A 24,998-nucleotide genomic window follows, 5' to 3' on the forward strand; every position below is an offset into this window, starting at 1 on the left:
TATAAAAAAAAAAATATTTTTTTAAATACAAATTTTAAAAAGTAATTGTTAAAAGAAGTACACATATCAATTTGGACAGAAATAAACAGGCAGTCATAGGAATAAATTTATGAAATTATTCAAGTATAGTGCAACGATTTTGTAACTTTGAGATTGTGTTCTTTGATCATGAGTTCCTTTTCTTCGTCAATCTGTCTTCTCCTGAAAGATACAACAATCATATTAAATAAATTATAAAACATAATTTGTATAGCAAAAACTATGTGGGAACTAACTTTCTTGTTCAATTGAGTGTAATTTCCACCTTCAAAGAATGTATATAAATGTAACCACATTACACTAGAGAACAAAAAGACAATCAATTTCTACAATGGCGCCAACGGAAGTTCATTTCTATTCTGTTAAGAAATAGAGAGCAGAAAAATAAGATGTTTTAACCCTCTTAGTGTCAGAGTGCTAAATTACCGATGCACCTAGACTGTGCTTAGGGCCGGCTCTGTATAGGCGCAATTGGAGCAAGTCTGACATGCTAAGGCGCCGAGAAGCTAAGGCATTGATAATACCTGATGCCTAATACAGCGCCCTTGAGGTTTATACTAGTGTCAGGCGCGGTTTAGCTCAGGGCTGGTCCTGACTGCTAAATAATGCTTCACATTAGCTATCTGTCACTTTGTGTATCATATAACATACATGTACATAAAAGACAATGTTAAAGAAAAGTGTGTATGCCTCCAATGCGCCGGTGGTGCCTTGGTGGGACCGCAACATTCATACCCGTCATGTGCCGGCGTTCCCATGGTGGTACCAGCATATAGTACTATCGATTCACGGGTTTTAAAACTTTAAAACATATTCATATTAATCACTTTCGCTTGTCATCAAAATAACCTTTTCAAACTTTTCATTTTGAATTTGTTGAAGTGGGGCGCAAGCCATATAAAAAATCCTCAGTACGGATCGCGCCTTTGAGTGGTCAGGTTATTTCGTTCTTTACATTATTGTGTGCATTATTTATAGGAGAATCTCATACGATTTTATTTTTATTTTGAAGGACATTTTTCAGCCGTTCGAAAATACAATAAAACGATAAAAAATCGTCACATTTCTTTGTTAAACTTCTTCTACTAACATGAGAAAAACATTAATTCTACAAATTTTCATAAATACGTAAATACTCATTCGTGCGGAATTTTTTTTCAGCGAAGTTCTGATTTTTGTGGGGAATAATGTTTTTCAGAAATTCTGTAACAACCCCCCCCCCCCACGGATTTCGAATAATAAAACGGGGAATCAAGCTCCCGTAGAATATTTGTGGGGAATATGTGGGCAGAATTTGATGCGAGTTCATTAGAATTACTTATTCAGAATCAATACTTTTGAGTATTTTGTCACCGGTATTTTTTTGTACCTGCACTCATTGTACCCAGTAACGAAAAGTACTCATGGGACCCACCTCTAATAATAACCCAATAATTAATCATGCTAAAAAAATAATGTTTTGAAAAACACATGTGAGTACTTAATTATTGCGAAATTACAGTCAGCAAGCGCATGCACGGCATACAGAATGCTTTTTATGCCCGGTAGATAACATAAATTCAAATTCACAGGAATCTGGCATTCCATAGGTTAAAAAAGGAAAGTCCGTTAGAGGAACCATTTATCATAGAAATTAATTCATTTGGGAAACATTAGTCTTGGGCCATAGACTAAAAGAGAAAAGATTTAAATATGTAGGTACTATTAAATAACTTACTTTTCTTCATTGTACGTTTTGATATATTCATTTGTCATCATAATCGTTTCATGTTGAAGCCTTTGCTTTTCTAAATTGTCAGCAATTTGTTTCTTTATTCCCATCGTGTATTCCTGTTTTCGAAGAGTGGCGACTTTTCGTTCACTTTCTTCAATTTCATTTTGGTTCTGTATTTGACGGTTAAGCTGAAAAATAAATTAAAATTAGCTAAATGTATTGCATTTGTTTGCGATTTGTAAGATCTTCCAACAACTTAATTTTTATTGAGATTAAAAAAATATATCACAACAATCGTCACACATTTAACGGTCTAATACAACTGGCAATCATCCAAGGCCATTTGCACCAGCCAAATGGATAATTGATTTAACTGAAGAAGAAATAACATCTCGGTCACTTTAATTTCTTATCCAAACAAACAAATAGATTTAGGACGGGTTGTTTCGGAGAATTTGAACAATTCATCAAATTTCAAAGTCCTTTTTCGGGTTCTGTGAAAGTCCTATTCAAGTTCTGTTATTATATAATTATAGGCTAGTTGCTTGACAAAACTGAAATAAAAACAGAACTTGAAAAAATCTTTCACAGGACTTGAAAATGAACGTTGAAATTTGATGAATTGTTCAAATTCTCCGAAACAACCCGTCCTTAGAGATGTTGTTTCTAAAGAAATGATTCAGGGATTTTTATAGATAAATAAAATTCAGCCCTGAAACATTTGCATAAAAATGGAATACAAGAAATGGAAAGGACTTAAAACTACAAATTTCTGAAGCCAGCTAAGGCGATAGAGGCCCGTAGTCATATAGTCAATCCCAGCAAAGAAATGTCTGGATTCATCGACAAAGAATGTTTATCATGCTAAATTCTCCGATACTTATCTTCCTTCTCACACGTCTTGCATGAAAACGAGAATGATAGATAATAACAGAATGCTGATAGTTTCCAATAAACACTAATTGAGGAATGCATGTTCATTATTGCCCAAGTTCGATTTTTGAATGTTCACTCTTAAAAGCATAACTTTGTTAAACGAATCACGCTGCACACATTGTCTTATGACAATCCTTTCAACGGTTCTACAATAATGAATTTAATTGTTTTCCACAGCCAAGGGATGAAGATGAAGCAGGGTAATTCTAGCAGTGAAAATCAGAGAATTTGCTAGTGTCAAAAATACAAATTATGAACACATTTCTTTTTTAAATTTTTTTATTTCATGCGGGCAAAAACAAGGGTCCCCAAGGAATTTCTTTGAAACAGTTATATCTTTGAAAATAATACATATATTTTAATGATTTTTTTTTACATAGTACTCACCACACACCAACTATAAAATTATTGTTTAAAATTAAAAAAAAGCCTACTTTTGTAATACTACTCCGTAAACTGAAGTTAAAGTCAGTGGTGGGCCATTTAGTGATGTTTTATTTGGAAAAAATGTACGTATTTTATCACATTACAAAAAAAAAATCATTTTTGCACAAATCATTACAAAAAAACAAAAAACTTCTGCATCTCTGGTGCGATAACTGTAAGGATGTATTTACCTGTTCTACAGGTTTAAATATAGTTTCTTTTTAATAAAATATTCTTCCACACAAAATACAAGAATTAGAAGATGGGGAAAACTTGGTTCACATTTTTAAATACGTATACATATAGTTGGGACCCTTACAAAGAGATTGATATAAAATTATTGGACAGCGATGCCTTTTCCGCCATTCAAGTAGGACGGGCGTAAAGGTAGAACTACCCTTCCCACCCGAAGTGCGTTAAGTGCAAATGACTAAGGAACAGAGATGTGCAAAATGGGTACCCAAAAGCATTTGAAATGCAAAATGGAAATGGGTCAAAACTTTTCCATTTGAAAATGCAAAATGCAAAATGGTTTTTAGAAAAGCATTTCAAATGCAAAATGCAAAATACCTATTTTCAAAATGCATTGAAAATGCAAAATGGTTTCTCAGGTCAAACAATAAAAATAATTATAGAATTTTTAAACAATTTTGTCATTTAATAAAATGGACATCAATGTAGAACAAACATTATACATGATGGTAAATCCAAAAACACCACGACTACAGATTATGAAACCACAAATAATTTGCGCGGGACTAATGTTGCCAACGTAAAAACATAGAAACTATACCTAACATTCAATATAACAGCGTCATGGCCCCATGTTCAGTATTTGAATCAGTATTTTTTGTAATGGTTTCACTCAATTGCCAGGGCTCCTACCAGGGAGCAACTTGACAAATGGAAATTATCTCTCATAGCGAGGTTGAGGACCGACTGATATTTGGGGCTTATGAAAAAAAAATGAGTAGAGATAGTAGGAAGAATGTTGCAAAAAGCATTTAAAATGGAAAATGCATTGAGAAAAGCATTTAAAATGCAAAATGCAAAATGGTTTTTAGAAAAGCATTTAAATTTGGAAAATACCCATTTTGCATTTCCATTTGAAATGGATTTATTTGAAATAAAGCACATCTCTGCTAATGAAGCATTTTTACAGATACCTGCTGAGTGAATTCTGCTTCTTGGTTTTTCAACATATATGCACGGTCAATATTTGCTTGTATCTGGGCTTTGAGCATAGCATGTACAGTTTTTCTTTGGTTATAAGTATAGCTAGATTGGCTGTCGTCAGTGCGTTTGCTATTTTCAAGATATTCGTGCTCTTCCAGTTCTCGAAAAAGCTGTGCTCTTTCTTCTTTTGCAACCTGAAAATGTTTATAGAACAAAATTAATAAATGCTATACAAATCAAGCAATATTAGTCGCCTGAAATATCAATACAAATTGAAAATATCTCCTGAGTAAAAATAAATGACGCCAACGGGAATTGAACCCGTACCTTCTTCACCAACAAATGTTATACATTGAAAAATATTTGTAATATGTTAAGTCAGACTCAGGCAATAGATTCATTGTCCTATCTGCCGTGTCGCAACTTATTGTTTACAAGTAGTCCAGTCCTTTTAATGTTGTGCAAAATACAAAAAAAAATTATTAAGAATCTTCTTTTTCTTTAGTCGTTATCTCATTGCTGCGTATCGTGCCCCCTACTCTAATTTCCCTGGCGAACAAAGCTCGTTCACGCTTCACTCATCATAAATTATTATTGCTATGTAGCAATTTTTAAAAGAATGTCTAAGACAATAATTACTATAGGAACTGAACTACATTGACATTAATTTAATTGGTCGAGGGAGAAAATTAGTACCGTGAAACCTGCATAAGAAGTTTCCATACTCAAGAAGTTTTGTTTCTCGGTCTCTTGAAAACTGAATGAACAAAATGGCATACTTTCGAACACACATAATAGTATAAAATATGTATGTATAAGATTTTCTAGCACAAAGTTTTTATTTAACGGTTCCTTGAATGACCTTACAAGAGAGTTTAACAATAAATCTAAATATCAACACTTTAGTGGTACGCAAACAAATATAAAAAATTAATAATATACATGTTTAGTACAATCTTCTATATGTCATACAGCAGAAGGAGTTGAGTAACTACCTAACTAACCGCCGTTACCTTACGTTTCACGGCTGTTGAGTAATGTTTCAGCGAGGAATATTCTATAATAATAATAATGCTATACCATATTTGAGTGTAGTAAACATTGGTAAAATTGAAATGACCAGAGTGAGTCGAATTTGTACCTGTTGAGCAAGTAGGTTTGCTGCAATTTGACCTTTCAATGCTTCTCTCAACTCGAATTTTCTATTCTTTTCCTCTGTTCTGTAATGTAAAAAAAGTTCACGCTTCAATGATAAAGGGATACAAATTTGTGTTTAGCTTCAGATAACATTCTGTGCACAGGGAACATATTGTAAAGGGCGCAATTTCCCTGTGAGAGGTCCATTGCAAAAAGGGTGCCTTAGTACATATCGGCGTTAGCTCAGGTGGTAGAGGTTGAGATCATGATCATCAGGCGTCAGGTCAGCTACGGCTTTTACACGGGGAACGGATTGCCAAACAAACCACTTCGAATTCGTCAAAGGAAACGCATTAATGGGGTATGATAGTATATTCACAAAGCACAATTACAAACAGATACACAAATGAGATGGGTCATTTACATCCTAAATATTCCTAGCGTTTCGTTAGGAACAATCTCTCTTGATAATTTAGGTTCTGGCTGGCAAGCGTGTGTGTAGGCATAATTCAAGTCACAAAAGGCACATAAAAGGTAAAGATAGTTAATCCGCTTACATGAATTTGTAGTAGGTTTCGCGTACATGTTGAACCACAAAAGGAGGGTTATCTTCCGTACTGTACGCGCTATTACGCGTACATTTCTCCATGGTGAGTAGGCACAGCAATTAGGTACAGGCTTCGAAAATACTTGTACAAAGCGGCCGTTAATTTAGGCGCGCAATCATGGCGTCCTGGTTGATAGCAAAACAGACATGTTGACAGGGCCAAGGCTAGATTGTGAGTGTGGGCGGCCGTTGGTGATTTGAGTGCCGGCGTGTCGAGCGTAGAGCAGTTTTACCAACTTGGCCGTGCACAAGGCAGGCGCGCGCGCACAGCGACAATGGTAACAACTCACCGCTGACTAATTTGAATTCGCGGGAGTTTTGAACGTGTCCGATTCGTTACGTGACAATATATAAGTCACAAAATAGTGTTTTTTTTTAAATAAGTCAATATTTTAGTACAAATTGAACACCACAAGTGTTCGTCATCAAATAATCCTTAAACAGTTAATTCTGAGACTATTCAATAATAGGTTTTGCATTTGATAAAGGGGAAATAAATACATAAGTCAGACTTGTATTTATGTTTTCAGGGACTATGTATGACTAATGTGTATGTTTCCCCTGTGAACAAAACATAATATGTGGTTCCTAAGAGATAGGATGGGAGCAATATAACGTTCATATTATACTAAGAACTGCTCTGAAATCAAGTTCAGAAAGTCTCGAAACATGTTGTTGTTAATATTGAACCTCAAATATTTGTTTTTGGGTTTCATGCAACACAGAGGAATGAAGCATAACGTAAACTATTCCGTTCCATTGAAGACTAACCAAAAACCTCTTTCAAACTAAATTTGTATGCATCTTATGAAAGCAACAAAAAGTAAAATACAAAATAACTAATCTAAAGGAATAAAAAAGTAAATGTTCAAAATTATATAGATGTCACCGGTGACAGGTAAAAACATGCTTTATTTGAAAAAACAGCGCCATCTGTTGTACAAACACGCTTCTTTTGAAAAACAGAGCCATCTGTTGTACAAACACGCTTCTTTTGAAAAACAGAGCCATCTGGCCAGTAAAAGCAACACACGCCATTTCTCTATCTGCACAGACAGACTGAGCCACAGCAACACGTACCGGGCCGCGGCTAGTATGACATAAAAAAAACGAAATATTTTATAACATGTGGCTAAAAAGAATTCAACTCCTTAACCACTCGAGCGATGAAGATTTCCAAGCACTCTGTTTTGGATTCGACCGCGCTCATTAAAAAAATCATATATTCCAAAATTAATATGGAAACATACCAACTGCTTAGTGTAGTATAAATCCAATGAATCCACTTATATTTCATCGTTTGATTGAGCGAGAATTTCGAAATTAATTGAAATAATTAAAAAAAAAAATCGTCTACCTAAATTTAGGCAGCCATAGATCCAGACCTAGACCGATGAGACCTAAATATGGTTAGGGTTATTACAAAATCATATGACAGATTAGAAATATTACAGATGCTTTAAAATACTAACAGCCTTACTAATAAATTTGGCAAATTTTTATTCAATTGATAAGCGACCGTGTATGTGAAAATCTTACTAATAGAAACTTAAAATAAAAACTGACATTTTGCTGGGAAATTCACGCGTATGGCGGATGCGTCAAGTGTGCCAAAATGCATTTTTGCCAGTTCCTTCGCAGCACAGTTAAAGACATTTTTTATTAGTAAAAATTCGAAATAGAAATTATACAGCATTATTCAATGTGTAACGAAAACACTGTTTAACGGTTGGGAAGTGTTTTTTTTATTAGTAAGGTTATGAGTGTAAAACTTAGCCTTCGAAAAAATCAAGCGGTTTTTATTTTTCTATTTAGTCTTTTAAGAAGCCAAGAAAAAATAAGTAAAAAGTATCAGGGCTACAAAAAGTGCAAAATCACCTACTTACAAACCGCTTTTCGAATATGTTTTTATAATTTGTGGCAAAATTATGTTTTTTAGACAATTATTGAAAAATATTTCAATATTATTTGTTCCTGAATTTCACAAAATAATATAAAAAATGACACTGCTTTTCATTTGCATTAATCAACACAGGAGGTTGGTGTTAAATAATGATAATATTTGGATGATTTGTATAGCGCCGTTTTTGTGAAACATCACCTCAAAGGGTTAAGCAGGAATTTCAATATTATCCCATCTATGTAAGGAATGAGAAGTTTTTGATGTGAAATTATTATTGCATTATCTTCCATTTATGAAAAACTTACATAATGATATTATAAATATTCCCCCTTACTAAAAATGACTATTTTATTTTTGATTTATATTTTAATTTTATGTTTAGGTACCTGCCTAATATTTTTTTTCTCTTTGTTTTATCTTATTTCCATTTTTATAATTTTTTACTTTATTTTATTGTTTCCCTGTTTTACTGCATTTCATGTAATATGGCAGACTGGGATTGCACTATCCTCCCAGTCCTGCTGGATTAAAACTTAAATAAAAAATAAATAAAAATAATAATAATAATAAACGTGTTTTAAATTTTACACAACTGATAAACAACCATTCATGCAGGCAACCATGGAAGTGAAGATGGTATCCTTCGATTGACATAGTCTGCGCTATAAGCATCCATTGAGGTGGTTGGGAAGTGCCCTGAAAGAGTGCAACTCGTTTCTCCAGAAACATTTCCGCGGTGATGCAGTATCTCGGTAGGCAGAATAGTTGGTTATAAACATTATTGTAAGCGACTTTTAGCTTATTAATAATCATAATCAGTCTTACTAAAAAACATGATGAAAAATGTATATAATTGATAAACGCCCGTGTTTGTGACAACTTTACTAATCGAAACTCACATAAAATAGTTCATGGAAAGATACATAAGATGTTTACATTGCTTATTCAGCCACAGGAAGTTGTTTACCTGTTTATAAACTTGAAATGATAATAATTTCACATCGGATTTCTGAATTTTTCCAAGTTATTTTATATGTTCTATATGTTCACTCAAAAATTATTTTTCCATAATGTAACTTTATATACGCAATATGGACATGTTGAAATGAAATGATGATATTTCTCATTGTTCTTTTTTTGTTATTTTTGGTTGTGATACACAAAATAATTGTATGTTATTTTAAAGTTTAAAACCACTATTATGTAATGATATTATTTTTATTACTTTTGTACTCTATAATATGTTTATTTATAAAAGGCAGTATAGCCGTTTATGTATTTAAAATAAAAATAAAAATAAAAATAAATAAAATAAAATATTTCTTAATTTTGAAGATGTCGTAAAACGAATACTATTTAGAAACTGGATAAAAATTACCAATTAGATTTTTGTATTCGAAATATACTTTGATACTTAAAGGTGCAATATTTTAATTTTAAAAAAGTTGAAAAAAAAAACTTAAGGCGATGCACTAGGTCGTGTAATATTTTGAATTGAGCCGCTATCAATAACACACCTTACGTAGATGGCGATATGGCTTAAATTCCCGCTTAAAACCATCCACCTGTTGTTATTTATGCGAGAAAAAAACATGGCCAAAAAGTGCCTTTTATTTTATTTTGTGGATGTTCAGGCACAAATTTTTAAATGTTTTTCGATCATTTTATGAATAACTTAATTTGCCACATTATACAATAAAACCATAACCGAAAATGGGTTCGTAAGTAGGAGATTTTGAAATTTAAAGCAGTTTTCATAGGCCTTATACATTATTTTTTCTGGGCTTATAAAAAGACTTATGTAAAAAATACTCGATTATTTCAGAGGCCAGGATGTATTCTACTAGCAGTATTTAATTAAAGTATCTGAAACATTTCTAGGTGACCAAATTTTCAAACCAATAACACATGATTTAGCATTACTACGTAGTGCATCGCCATAACTCAAACATTTTTTATCAAAATCTTCACAGAAATTGAAATTCAAAAAACACAGTCGTTTTATTTAGGGAGTTTGCAAGAAAACTGTCACCTTACCTTTCATCTCGTTCGTACAAAAAAATATATTTATAAAAAAATTTTAAACTTGCTTTTAATTTCCTGGAAACAACATAAAAAAGCTGAAATGTTTAACACACATTTTAAAACGTTAATTTCTTCGATACATGGTTAACAAGACGTCCATTAGGCATTTACGTTATAAAAAAACACTTTAAAGAAGTTCTTGTAAAATATAGATCATAAAATACAATTTGAATACTGGAAACTAACTAAACATCACACCGTTTTCCGCAGGGGTAGGCAGAGAGGACTGAGGCATAACTGTTACTGACTTTACCGAATACTGGCATAACTGTTTTAACCTATCTTTATGACATAACATGAAAGTAGATTTTAAATGCTATCATTGTATAATTACTTATCTAAAACTGACGAAAAATAACACAAATAAGTTGTAAATATGTTGAATTACACGAAAATAACAGTAAATTGATAACTTTATGAACAAAACGCGATCTGTGAAGATATTTCAAGAAGACATAAAAACAGATGTCAACCGCGGCTTCCGCGCATGAAGAATATTATAATGCGCATGCGTGAAGTCGCAAAAAGCATTGTTGCCGAATTTAAAAAACAGAGTTGAAGATATTTTTTTATTGGTACCAATTTGAATCTTAACTTTCACATTCTTTATATAATTTGTAACAAGAACACCGTTTAACGAATGTGAAGTGGTTTTTCTTTAGTAAGGCTGTATGTCTTGAATCCTAATTAAACTAAGTTTAGAGGTGATTAAATTAATATTGTTTGTTCTTAAATTGCATTAAAATCTTCACTTACATCATTTTTAATCTCTCGTCAAGTTCTCTATTTGTTTTTTCAATCATTTGACTCTCTTCGGCAGACATCAGACGTTTTTTTATGTCTCCAATTTCTTTGGACTTTTGGAATAGTTTCATTTCATGCTGGGTTGCTTCAACTGCAAATATCTTTTCTCCAAGTTTCCTGAAATATACAAAACAAAAGGAAATTAAAAATGAAGTAAGCATAAATGGGGAACCTTGTTTGTAGTCGTAGTGAGAAATATTTTTAAAAAGACCCATGAATTTATAATTGTTCCAGGCATTAGAATGAACGCAGGATAGAAATCAGATAGGTAGGTATGTACAAAGAGTAAATAGAAGAAGTTGAAATCTGCCGAGGCTATATTAAATGAATTTTGAAAGAAGACAACACCAGAAAGCTGAACAGCAGCTGACAATTTTTTAAAACTCTCTTGAAAAAACTTTGATGTACGTGATATTGACAATTATAAAAAAAAAACATTATAAAATATTTTGAGACTTTTCGTTATTGAAATACACATGATATGAATTTTATTTTTAAATATTTAGGTTGAGTGACAAATAACTAAAATATGAAATAAAGTGTAAATGTGTTGAGTGAATATGGAAGAAACAAAAAATAAAAATATGAAAAAATGAGTCGAAGAGTAATAATGCTTTCTATATACATAATACTTAGAGTGATGATATAATTTTCTTTTATTAATTGTATTTTATTAACTCCATTTAATTTAAAAAAAAAATATATATATATATAAATCGAATTTGATAATATTATTATCAGGTTCTGCAAGAATTTTGGTTTTATTATTGTTACAGCCGTTTCGGCATTCAAGGCCATTTTCAAACTGTGAACAGTTTTTTTATTGGTACCAACTCGAATCTTAACTTTCACATTCTTTATACAATGTGTAACTAAAAACACCATTTAACTTTTGGAACACTAGACCCTTTTTGAAGGAAATAAAACTGCGCACAGTTTGAAAACATGTTTGGCCTCGACAGCCGAAACAGCTGTAAAAATAATAAAAACCAAAATACGTGCAGAACTTAATAATTATGTGGAAGAGTGGAAGATACTACCAGTATCGCCCTGGTGTAAGACCACCATTCAGAATTGAAACGTTGCTCCAAATGGCTTTAGCCGTGTTTAGTGACTAGATCTGAATAGCCAGGTACTTCCCCACCTTCCTCTTTCCCTTCCCCACTTACCTTCAGCCTCACAACATCCCCCAATTGGGGATGCCATAGTCTCACTGGCTCCAGACGGGAGCAGTTGGGACTCTTGTGAGGTATTCACTATAAAAAAAAAAAAAATTATATTATTAAATTTGATTTATATTACATTTAAAAGAAAAAAATTACTTTGCAATATCTTCTTTAATTTGATCTGCTAATTTATTCAATTCCTCTCTTCTTTCTTGAACATCAAGTTCTTTTTCAAGGATGAGAACCTTTTCATGGGCATTAGCTTGGGCCAGTAAATCTTTACCATATAGATTCTTCTGATTGTATTTTTTCTTCTTCTCCTGTTCTTGAATCTCTAAATACTTCATTTCTTTTTCAAGTGAGAATTGCTCTCGTCGCCTTTTTTCAACCTGAAAAGAGTTAAACATTGGAGTTTTGAAAATGAATTTGTGGTATTAGGAAACGAATTTAAATGAAATAATAACATAACATTTATTTGTGATACGTGATAAGTCAACATAAAGCTCAAAAAAGTACTATTCAAGGAGAAAGTATGACCTAGATTATTCTTTAAAATGAGGAAAGGATTAACCCGTCCATCCTCTGGCATATTGGCCATTACATTTCTTAAAGACGCCATCAGTTGGTCGTAGAATTTGTTAGTATTTCCGCTTTGCATAAAATCCAAATACATGGAATATTTCTGAATGTATCCGAAAACTAAACACTTATTTTGAAAGGTGATGAAATACCCTATCAAATTTTATTGTTAGAAATAAACATATAATTTTTGATACTTAAATTTTTTTTAATACAAACATAAAAAGTTTTTAAAATGGCCTAATATATTTTCAGGTATGATTTGAGATTTTCACGGCCAAAAGTATTATAGTAATTTTTTTGGGGTATTATGCCGTGTTGCACTAGCTCCTTCTTTAGCCAACGTTTCGGACAGCATTGCAGTGCCAATCATCAGGGCAGATGTGTAAATGATAGATGGCTAAAGAAGGAGGTAGCGCAACACGGCATAATACCCCAAAAACAAATCACTATAATATGTTTTCATCTGAACAATGAACTAAATTTACTAACAAAAAACAAACACAATAGACAAATGTATCATAAACGTTAATGTAACCTCAGTTCTTTTTCATTTCATATAGAAATAATTAATAAAAAAATCACAATTTAGACGTGTAGCAGTAGGTATTTCCTAATCTCCTGACTTCTATCACATAATATAATGTTTATACATCTATTTATATAATATTTCATAATATTCATGGAAGTAAGTTTATTCTTTATTCTTCCATAGGTATAAATCAACATAAAAACAGTCATACACACACAAACACCTTACAATGCAGGACATCATATAATGATGATACTGAAGGCCGTCCTGTTTCATGTTGACAAACGGCCGCTTCTCCTGATTAAGGTTTTCTATGGTTTCCCTTAATACAACAAGCAGATGCGGAGGAATTCCTAAGAATAGGCCATAGCCGACTCCTTCCTACTCCCAATACAACACAAACAGACATACATGTAATACACGGCCACGGTTGGCTACTGTTGCTGATGATGATGCAAGAACATGCAATTTTAGTAGGGTTTTTTAGGAAACAATTTTTTCCCTACTGAGAAAATACTGAGAAATTACAAGGCCTCTAAGTCTATAATAGCCAGGTAACATTTTAAACACCCATATGAGGTAAAAATTATGAAGCGCATACGACGCCGTTCTATTTGTATGAAGAACATTAACTTTAAATTCAGTAAATTTAAATGATTCACCAGAAAATAAGAATGTAGAAAATGATTTTTTTTTTATCTCAAACTGCGGTTGGAATCTTTGGTTTATTAATATGCGTATATGCGTCTTGTGCTTATTTTTTAGTTATTCACAATTATTTATTTAAACGCCCATTGCCTTTTACATTCATAAAATAGATATAATTTTTTTTATAAAGAACACAAGCATAAAGTTACAATAATCTTGTAATCATAATAATAAAGTGACAAAGTTAAGGATTATTGCATATCTGCATGTATATTTGCTTTTTGAAGTAAGCAATGTTCTTAAAGGTTAAATATGTCAACAGAACAAGTTTCATTCCCCACACGATGTGACCACCTCTGAGAACACTAACTATACATAGAATTAGTGCGAGAAGCAACTACATTAAATGGTGGAGTCTAGTGCTGTATTTAAGTGGTATGTGATAGTTAATCATACTCACCAGGCCAGGGATGTCTAAATGTAAATTGATTTTAAATGATAATAAAACATCTCAAATTTTTCTTCCCTGTGACAATTCGGGTAGTAATTACATTAAATCACTATAATTTATAGTAAGAATTGTAGTATATAATTTATGTGCCTTAAAAATGTATGCTGTTATTTCAATTTTGTGTGAATGTATGTTGTATAAGGTGACCAGAGAGAGGAATTATATTCAAGAATGCTTCTGACTAGTGTTATGTACACCGTTTTGTGTATATTAACCCCTATAGTGCGGCTGTCTACATTTGCAGTCCAGTGAAATTACTACTACCTTCACTGTACATCTATGTTTTAGATGATTTGATTGTATTTCGTTACTGTCAATGAATTTTCAAAAACTAAAAAAGTTTATACTGTAGAAGTGTGCCTATAATTTTGAATATAATTTTCAATATCATATTTATTATATTTATACTAAATTTCACACGTGTTAAGGTGAACAAGAACTATTGAACACATTTGTGATCGTTCACGCTATATCAAATATTCACATGCCAATTGATAAATGAATGGTAGCACGTCGCAACATGCTGGGCGATTCACACAACTTACAGGTCAACAATGGAAATCTAATATCATCGGATAGTGTTCATGCTTGAGAAAGACATATTACAGATGAGATAGGCTGACAATCTAAAGAGAACCGTCGGCTTCAGATGGGATGTTAACATTGATGTATGGACTACCCTGGTTAATGGGTAAAAATGGAGAAATTTGAGGGAGGGCTGTGTCCAAAGCTGGACGCCAAAAGGCTTGAAGAAGAATAAGGGACAGAAGTTGATAATATCTAAGGTCAGTATACAAAATATATGTATATTATATATACATCCCGCTACATTTGTTACGTCCGACCCCTAAAAACTCCATAGCATTCAGCGTCCACCGACTTACAGCGTCCGATATACGGACGCCATAATGTTTTGTAGTCAAAATTGGCCAGAACGATGCTTACCCATGTAGAATCGTATGGCAAAAATTTTTGTGGAAGCAAAAAATCTCTCAGAACGTCTGGAAACGAATATTGAACGTTTGACATTTTGCCGACAGGTTCGCTACACGATGTATATATCGAGCAGTGTATGTTTTTATTCATTTCTACGATCTTGCAGCGTCCACGAAGTAATATAATTTTCGATACATAACGACGATCGTGCTGCGTCTACGCATTACGTCGATAGTATTGCGTCCTCGAGACCGATTACGAGTAGATATTATTTTATGTACATAATGAGGGTTGTGCTGCATCTACACATTACGTCGATAGTACTGCGTCCCCATGGCCGTTCGCGAGTAGATATTATTTTGAATACATTACGACAGTCGTGCTGCGTCCACGCATTACGTCGATAGTATTGCGTCCCCGTGGCCGTTCACGAGTATATTTTTATATATTATTTGAGCGTTTGGTTGAGTAAATCATCAGATTTGGCAACATTGGGTTAATTTACAACGATGCCGCTTGACACTCAGATCTAAGAAGCCTCCTGCGTGGTTTTTAATGCATAGCGACGATCGTGCTACGTTAACGCATTACATTGGTAGTATTGCGTCTGTTCACGAATAGATATTTTTTTTAATACATATGGATGGTAGTCCTGTATCCACTCATTACATAAATAGTATTGTGAAACAGAAAAATCTGAAGAAGGCACTGTCACATCTGGGACTCGAACCCAGGACCTTCGGTTTTCCGGGCCGTGATGATATGCTGGTGAGTGGGGTTGTACCTACTTTGTGAGGCTTGGGGTAGTAGCCGGTCAACACCTCTTGTTAAATGGGTGCATATAAGGATTGGTCATCATCACAGTGGTCGGCTTTGGTTCCGATGTGGAACCTTTGGACGCCAAATCTTGCCGGGGGCAAGATATGCCGAGCTCTGCGGTGAGACATAAGAACCCTTCTCAGGGTGGTGGGCATATGGGCTTATTCACAAGTAAATCAGAGTAAAAGACAAGTTTCTGTACATATAAGTTGAACTCTATTTCATGATAACAGGGTAAACATTAAGCAAGGGATTTTAAAGGACTTACCCCCTATCAGACCGATTCTATCCTATCTAACTATCTAAACGCGGATGAGTGGAGATGCCTTCCTCCCAGGGGAACGTCTGCTTCGGCGCGGGCGACCGGCCCACCAGCTCCGCCTCTCGTCCAGTCTCCAGCCAGGAAACCAGTCTCCGGTGTCCATCCACCCGATTATTACGGATCCTTTCAAGGCGCGCGTGTGAATGGCGGTAGGCGGCGTTCACGCACCCAAATACAATACTCATCCGAACGATCTAGTATTCCTCAGCGTACTCAAGGTTTGCATGTACGAAGCGAGAGAGGATTGTCTCTTTAAACGTGGATTACATCCCAAACGGAACACGCGGCCCGGTGCACTTTGGCACTCGTTTAATTCACGCGGGTTTTAAAATTGTCGACCGACATTGCGCGTATTTCGGCGCGGGTTTTTTTTACATTTAACCATTACTCCGCGTATCTCAGGATCGGATGCCTGATTTTACTTTTAAGATTCGTCGCGTACTTGCTCCGAACGGTTTTTTTAAATTGCTCCATATAAACTTGGCACCTGTCGTTTCAACTGAGTCCTCGCCCAACTGGGCTCCGTTGGAAAGTGTGGAACCTTGCAAGAATAATCCTTTCCCGTTATTTTGCGCCGATTTTATGGCTGTCAAAATAACCATAGACAAAAATCAAAATAATAATTAGTACCTAATTATAATTGTTATGTTTCTAAATATTTTCATAACAGTGACTACCAACTGAGATAATGTGTCACTATCCGATTCGGTCATATTTACTGTAATATACTGTGATTGAGAATTGCCAACAGAGTGCAAGATACTCCCAGTATCGCCCTGGTGTAAGACCACCATTCAGAATTGAAAGGTTGCTCCAAATGGCTTTAGCCGTGTTTAGTGACAAGATCTGAATAGCCAGGTACTTCCCCACCTTTCTCTTCCCCATCTCTTTCCTTTCCCCACTTACCTACAGCCTCACAATATACCCCAATTGGGGATGACATAGTCTCACTGGCTCCAGAAGGGAGTAGTTGGGACTCTTGTGAGGTATTCACTATAAAAAAAAACTAAATCTTAATTTTCTTAACGCATATTTTGATGGGCTGCTATCTTTATGTATGATTGCAGGATTCAACTCGAACTAAATGCTATCTAGATAGTGTCTTAGATAAATTTATCCATTTTTATTTAATATGCAACACCTATTGACTTTTCTTCAAGTCTAAGATGATTATTATTTTGTATTATATCTCCACACTATGTTTTCAAAACTTGTATTAGCGGAGTTTACACAAGCACACTATTCTACACGATTCCTTTCGATTTCACCTTCTTTTGTGCCATTCTTTGACTGGACTATTATTTATAGAAGAAATTTAAAAAAATCTCCGTAACAAGAACAATTTAAATTGCATCATTATAGGTGATTCAAATAGAATATAAGAAAGAGGTCGAAGTGTCGGCTAATAATGCAATAAATACCGTAAAACTATGGTTCGACGAAAACTTATTGTCAGTAAATGCTGAAAAGACGCATTTCCTACCTAATAGCCAAACAGGGAATATCTCAAATATAAATGTAAACATAAAAATTCACGAAAGAAATTGCGTGCTTATAATCATACCCTGTAACTCAAACTGCTTACACATTAGTAAGAAAAAAAAAATAAAACATCTTGGAATAATTATAGAAAATAACATCAAATGGAAAAGTCAAATAAACTCCACAGTAGACAGAATGAGAAAACTCATCTATATATTTTTTAGACTTAGAAATACTGTATCATTAAAAATACTAAAAGATATTTATTTTGCACTTGCTCATTCTGTACTACAATATGGAATCGTGGCTTGAGGGGGGGAGGGCATATATATAAATCGTGCCTACTTCCACTTGTGACAATTCAAAAAATATTAATAAAAATCATCTTAAAAAAGCCATATTACTATCCAACAATAAATGTTTTCCAAGATTTCCCGGTTCCCCCTCTCACAAAAATACATTAAGTTCTTCAATTACATGAAGATTTCTTTGTTAAAAATAATACCAAAAATTAAATTTAAGCAAAATAATTATTTATGAGGGTGTACCAACCGTACCACCAGTTCGAACTACAACAGGACAACATCGGAATTTATTTAACGGTATAAAATTATTTAATAAATTACCCCTCGATATATCTGAGGAAAATTATGACAATTACAAAATAAAAATCAAATTAAAATTCTCTAATACCTACCACCTCATAACTTTTCTTATTGTTTGATCTTATTTATTTTATTTTAGGGAAATAAACAGTTTACGTGGTTCATTTATATATGTGAAATTTACCTAACTGAGAAACCAATTACAGATTTCCTCAATATACTATTTTATTATGTACATATCTACAAATTACACTATACTTACAACAACTAAAAAACATTAAATTTATCGAAGAAAGCAAACACTTTGTGGCTTGACATTATACAAAATGAAACAAATACATACTTTGTTTTAAACCACTTTAATTTAATTTATATTTCGTCGACCGGTTTCGACTGAACCCAAAGATTGTGTTAAATAAATATAAAGTAGTTTAAAACAAAGTATTGTTTCATTTTGTAAAAAGTATAACGTTAATGTCAAGAGGGAGATTATTATAACTGGAGATTATTATAACAGGAGATTATTATAGCAGGAGATTATTACAACAGAATATTATTATAACATAATACTACATAATATATGTCTTCATATACATAATATATAATTGCATTTTATGCAGTTCGGTACACGTTTAATACAGTTTAAATACATTTTTAATTGAGTTTTTATATTTATTTTGGTTACAATGAGATATAAAGATATCTACATCAGAGAGCATGTTATTATACATATGTTGAACATATTCTTCTAAGACAAGCATTTTTATTTCAATTGATTTTACAGTGTTTTTCTTTAAATATATTACAAGAGCGTGTGTGCCATGTAGGTACTTTTAAATCAATTCTGTTTTAAACTCCACATATTATGTTTCTGCTTATCATTCCTTTGAATTATTTATAAATAACCTATATTTTTACTACTTTTATTGTATTTTCTTGTAAGGTTACTAATAGTTTTTGTAATAATATTTGAAATATAAATATATGTAAAATATGTATTGTCCTCTCCTAAGCACAAGCATCTGATTTATTAGAAAAGTGATTGAAATATTGTATAATATTATGTTGTAAATATTGTAACACTAAAGATTTTTCAACTAAAAATAAAAATAAATATTTTTATTATTGTAGAAAGCAATCACTTAGTGGGTTGACATATTTAATAAAATAAAATAAAATATTTTTTGTTTTAAAACCACGAGTTTTTAATAATTTTTAGAACCGACCGGTTTCGCTTTACTCAAGCATCTTCAGGGTACAAATTATTACTAGACAAGAAGTACAAAGTGTTAGCTTATTTATATAAAAAAAAAATTTGAGGGAGACAACATGATATAAATATAACAAACACAGAGAAATCCTACAATCAATCAACATGTATTGTATGATTTCTATTGATTGATTGATTACAATTTGAGGTTTAACTTCTTCTTTATGTGCCGTAGCAGGTCCCCCCGACGTTGGCGATCACTCTAGAAAATGTCTCTTTGTCTTGCGCTGCTCGGAATAGCTCCTCCACACTTCTAATGCCGGTCCACTCTCGTATATTTCCCAGCCAAGACATTTGTCTCCTACCAGGCCCTCTGCAACCCTCTATCTTGCCTTTCAATATTAACTGGAGCAAGTGATACTTCTCCCCTCGAAGTACATGACCCAGATATGAAATTTTCCTGATTCTTATTAATCTAAGCAGTTCTCTCTCTGCTCTAGCCCACCTGAGAATTTCTGTGTTGGTGATCATGTCGGTCCATGGGACTTTGAGTATTCTCCGGTGAAGCCACATTTCAAAAGCCTCTAACCTGTTCATGGTATTTACTTTCAAGGTCCATGTTTCACATCCATACAACAAGACCGACCACACATAACATTTTAGCATTCTCTGCCTTAGTTTTAAGCTGATATTATCATTGCAGAAGAAGGATTTCATTTTAATGAACGCAGTTCTTGCTGCTTCAATTCTGCACCTAACCTCTACATCTGGGTCAAGAGTCTCCGTGAGAATACTGCCGAGGTATCTAAATCTTTCGACCTTTTCGACATTGCAACCATTTAACTGTATCACTGATTCAGAGTGATCTAGTTGTCCAAATGTCATCCATTTTGTTTTATTGACGTTGATTGTTAGGCCCAGTTGCTCACCAGCATTATTAACAAGATTTAATTGGTCTTGGAGGTCATCGATACAGTCAGCTAGTAATACAGTATCATCTGCGTATCTTATGTTATTAATGACAACTCCGTTGATCTTAAGACCCTTCTCAGTATTACTTAGGGCTCTTTTAAAGACATAGTTGGAATAGAGATTAAACAATAGTGGCGACAGGATACAGCCTTGTCGTACTCCACGCTGAATGGTAATTGCATTAGATCTCTCATTCCCATGTCTTATTTCTGCTGTTTGGAATCAATACAGGTTTTTTATGAAATTCTGGTGTTTGGTGTCAACATTACAATCCGCAAGCATTTTCATTAGGTCAGCATGTTTTACCCTGTCAAATGCCTTTTCGTAGTCAATAAAACAGGTAAAAACTTCCTTTCTTTGGTCACGACACTTTTGCAATAGTACATCGATAGACAATAATGCCTCACGCGTCCCAAACGCATTTCTGAAGCCAAACTGAGTGTCATCCAAGTCCTGCTCGCACTTATTGCATATCCTGGCATGTATTATTTTAAGGAATAATTTAAGGACATGACTCATCAGGCTTATTAATCGATAGTCACTGTACTTCTTAGGGTATTGTTTTTTAGGCAATGTCACGAAGGTGGATTTTAGCCAATCTTGGGGTATATTCCCTGTGTCGTATATAGAATTAAATAACCTCAACAGGTAGTCAACATTTTCATCATTAAAGAGCTTCAACACCTCAACTGGAATATCGTCTGGTCCGCACGCTTTTCTATTGTCTGAAGTCTTTATCGCATGAAGAATTTCTGATTTTAAAATCGATGGTCCATGCAATTGATCATTGGGAATATTAATGTCAGGTCTAATATCTTTGAATGTATCATGAATATACTTTTCCCATGTTTGTAAAATATCTTTTTCATGCAATATTAATTTATTGGAATCGTCAACTAAACATGATAGAGTAATTCTTCTTCTTGGACGTTTAACTAATTTAGTTAAAAATAAAAACAGATATTATTATATTGAATACGTAACGACGGTCATGCTGCGTCGATGGTATTGCGTCCCCGTGACCGATCACAATTAGATATTATTTTGAATACATAACGACGGTCGTGCTGCGTCCACGCATTACGTCAATAGTATTGCGTCCCTGTGGCCATTCGCGAATATATACATTGTTATGTATTGTTTGAGCCCTTGGTGAAGCAAATCGCCAGATTTGGCAACATTCAGTTCATTTACAACGATGCCACGTGGGACTCAGAACTAAAAAGCGCCCTGCGCGGGTGGACATTTTTGTAAGATGGTTTACAGCAGACGGTAAATTGATGTTCCGACCTAAAAATGTCCGACGGCCCTCTGCAATGGAGCGAACTGGCGCGTTATGAAACGATACATTTTCATTAAGGACATCGTTGTAAAAAAATTAGGTACGTTTGTATACATTCAAATAATATACACTCTGACGCCAAAATAAATTATTCAGTATGGACGTGAAACATAGACTAAATAAGACTAGACACGGCATAATCATTTAAAAATAACCCCAACACAATTTTGGTTTGGTTCACATGAACATTTATGAAAAGGCCCACGCAGTGTGTCGCAATGCAAAATGGGCACTGTGCATTGCGTTTTACCTTTTATTGGTCTAGAGCAAGGCTGCCCAACCTTTTTAACAGTTGGGCGAAATTGACGATTTTGAATCACTGGCAGGCCACTGAATACCTGACGGTTCCCATTTCCATGGGGGGGGGGGATTGTTAGAGAATTTCTATAAAATATAATTCCCCACAAAAAAAATTCAAAATGAGTGCTCCCCACCATATTTGAAACCATGGGGGGGGGGGGGGGTTGTTACGGAACTTCGCTGAGAAAAACTTCCGCTCACCCAAAAACATCATATGTGATTCCCCCCACAACAATTTTTCGAATTCCATGGGGGGGGGGGGTGGGGGTGGCTACAAGATTCCCATTTCGGACGCAAAAAATATTATATCAAAAACCGGAGTATTTTTGTTTAAAAAGTAAGTTAAACAGGTTAGATGTTTAGGTCGCTGATTCACGTTCTGAATAGCGATAAATCGATATAATAGTATAATAATCGATATAAATAGCGATAAATCGTCTTCGTTGGCAACACTGGTGACCGCGCGCAAGCTGCATTGTTTGTTTTACCGCGGGCCCGCGACACTTTTTCAAATTGGCGGATTGGCGGGTTTTTTGAAAATGGTTCACGCGAGCCACTTATAATTCGTTCACATTGTGGCCCGCGGGCCTGGGGTTGGGCAGCCTTGGTCTAGAGTAAGCTATTTTGCTTCTCAGCTATGCTGGGCAAGTTCATTTTTTCAATCACAAAAATCACCCAGTTCCAAATATTTAAATTTGAATTATGTCCATATTAAAACACCTCTGACAACAAATTCTTGGTTTCGCTGACGAGTTTGAACGCTTGTACAAGGAGTTTAAACAGAGTTGGGTTGTTAAGTTCATATCCATATTTTTGACGTACGCTACGTGGTGTTATTTTTAAAATGAATTTTACTAGACAGGGCTAATCTAGTATAATACATCAATGACGTGAAACCTTTATTAGAAGAGTTAGCAATATACAGAAGACGTAAAAATTAAATTAGAGTGATAGGACGTGAAACCTATATTAAAAGGAACCTTCAATATACAAAAAATATACACCCGGACGTGAGTATGTACGTGACGCAAGAAATGTATGAAAGTATAATAAATATCAAAACCTGCATTATTATGAATATTAAAAAAATATAATATTAGCGATTATTGTGAGCAATGGTGCAATATTCACAAAAAAATCTAAAAAAAAAAACTAGAAGTGCTGGACGCCCAAAGACGGATTTACGCATGGACGCAATAAATCTAGCGGGACCTATATGTATATACATTAACCCCACACATTAGCACCTGAGGAAAGGTCAAAGGGTCTTCCTAAGCCGGCCCGCCAAGACCTGAATACACCTCACTCGATAAACTCGGGCACTTCTGCTAAGCCACCAAACGTAGCAAACCATTTGGGGTGATCTATGGCAGCGGTGTTGGTTATCCATTATATGTTATACAAACAAACCTGTTCTTGTAGGGCTCTGTATTCTTTTTCTTTAATTTGACAGGCTTGATTCTTTCTAATGTAATCATTTTCCAGTTTCTGCTTCAATTCCCTTAACTCTGGTTCATTTGTCCTCAAAGCTATTCGACACATTTCTTTGACAAGACATTTCCGTTCTTCTTCATTGTATTCACGATCCATTGTTGGTGTAGACGTTCAATAGATTGTCTGCAATCAATAAATAAGTATAACTTTTAGTCAAGATATAGACCTGCAATGCGGAAGAAATTATTCGATATTTTTGTGCACATCCCGTTTTTCATCAAATTACAGGATTGCTTAGTGCTTAATTCTCCTTTATTTGATGCCCTTGAATGTAAAATAGTTAAAATAAATTATCAATACAATGTAGCTGTTAAAACAACACGAGGCAAATAGACAGGGAGAGAAAATCTTGCCTAAAATTAGGCGCCGGCCAACAAAAAAATACACAAGAATCAAAATATTTTTTCGTCGGTTTATAGAATATTATTGTGGTTTCCAACGAACGAGAGCTGATTATACCTACTTTGTTTCGTTCCAATATCGATTGTAAACAGAAATACAAACATGTAAACAAAATAGAACTGTCAACGGTGTCAACCATAAATAAACCAATCAACGGTTAGCACCATAGATATACCACTCAGATTGCTAGTGATGGACAAGATCGAAACATTTACATGATAGAAATATTTTAATCGAAACATTAAACGAATCGAATGATTAATCGATTTAATCGCTTGTTGGCGGCACATAGACAAAATATGATACTTAGGTATGGCAACATTTTGGTATGCAAGTACTTATTTTGTAATAAATGGGCAAAGCCAATGTTTTCATACCGGCAATGATTCACAATAAACAGACAAATACATCAACCTTAGATTAATACAGCGCCCTTGAGGTGCTTTTTCGCAAAAGCAACGCAACGATATTAAATAATTTATTATTATTAATAACTTTCCCAATTAATTATAAGTAAGAACGCCTTTTTTACATACACTAAATGGACTGGCGTCGTAAATCGTAACCTAAAAAAATAATGAATTGTTCACATACTAGTAGCTTCTTCGATTGGTGGATAATATCGTAATTTATTTTTATTTTTTTTATTTTTTATTCTAGATAAAAGAAAATTACATTTTCACTTATTTAACTAGAAATAACATATATATTACACACCGATATTATTCAATGGTTTTGTTGATTGAGCATAAAACTGAACAATTTTTTTTTAAATGTACCTATACTTTTTTCATTTTTAATTTCGTCTGGGAGGCAATTATATATGTTGCTTTCCTCGTAACCAATGGATT

General features: G+C 33.9%; 1 protein-coding gene across 1 annotated transcript; it reads right to left on the reverse strand.

Annotated features, from left to right (window-relative positions):
- Positions 1-24,283, reverse strand: LOC149422930 (uncharacterized). Its single transcript, XM_089632778.1, has 8 exons — positions 24,209-24,283; positions 23,662-23,868; positions 12,150-12,382; positions 10,780-10,944; positions 5,433-5,511; positions 4,282-4,485; positions 1,757-1,941; positions 1-201 (listed from the first exon to the last, which is right to left on the reverse strand). Exons 2-8 carry the CDS (start codon positions 23,839-23,841, stop codon positions 120-122), a joined length of 1,128 nt encoding a protein of 375 aa, XP_089488904.1. The 5' UTR covers positions 23,842-23,868; positions 24,209-24,283; the 3' UTR covers positions 1-119.
- Positions 24,284-24,998: the final 715 nt, after the last annotated feature.

This window comes from Hesperophylax consimilis, chromosome 6 (genome assembly GCF_061612785.1).
Source record: "Hesperophylax consimilis isolate HC1 chromosome 6, BYU_Hcon_1.0, whole genome shotgun sequence".
NCBI lineage: Eukaryota > Metazoa > Arthropoda > Insecta > Trichoptera > Limnephilidae > Hesperophylax > Hesperophylax consimilis.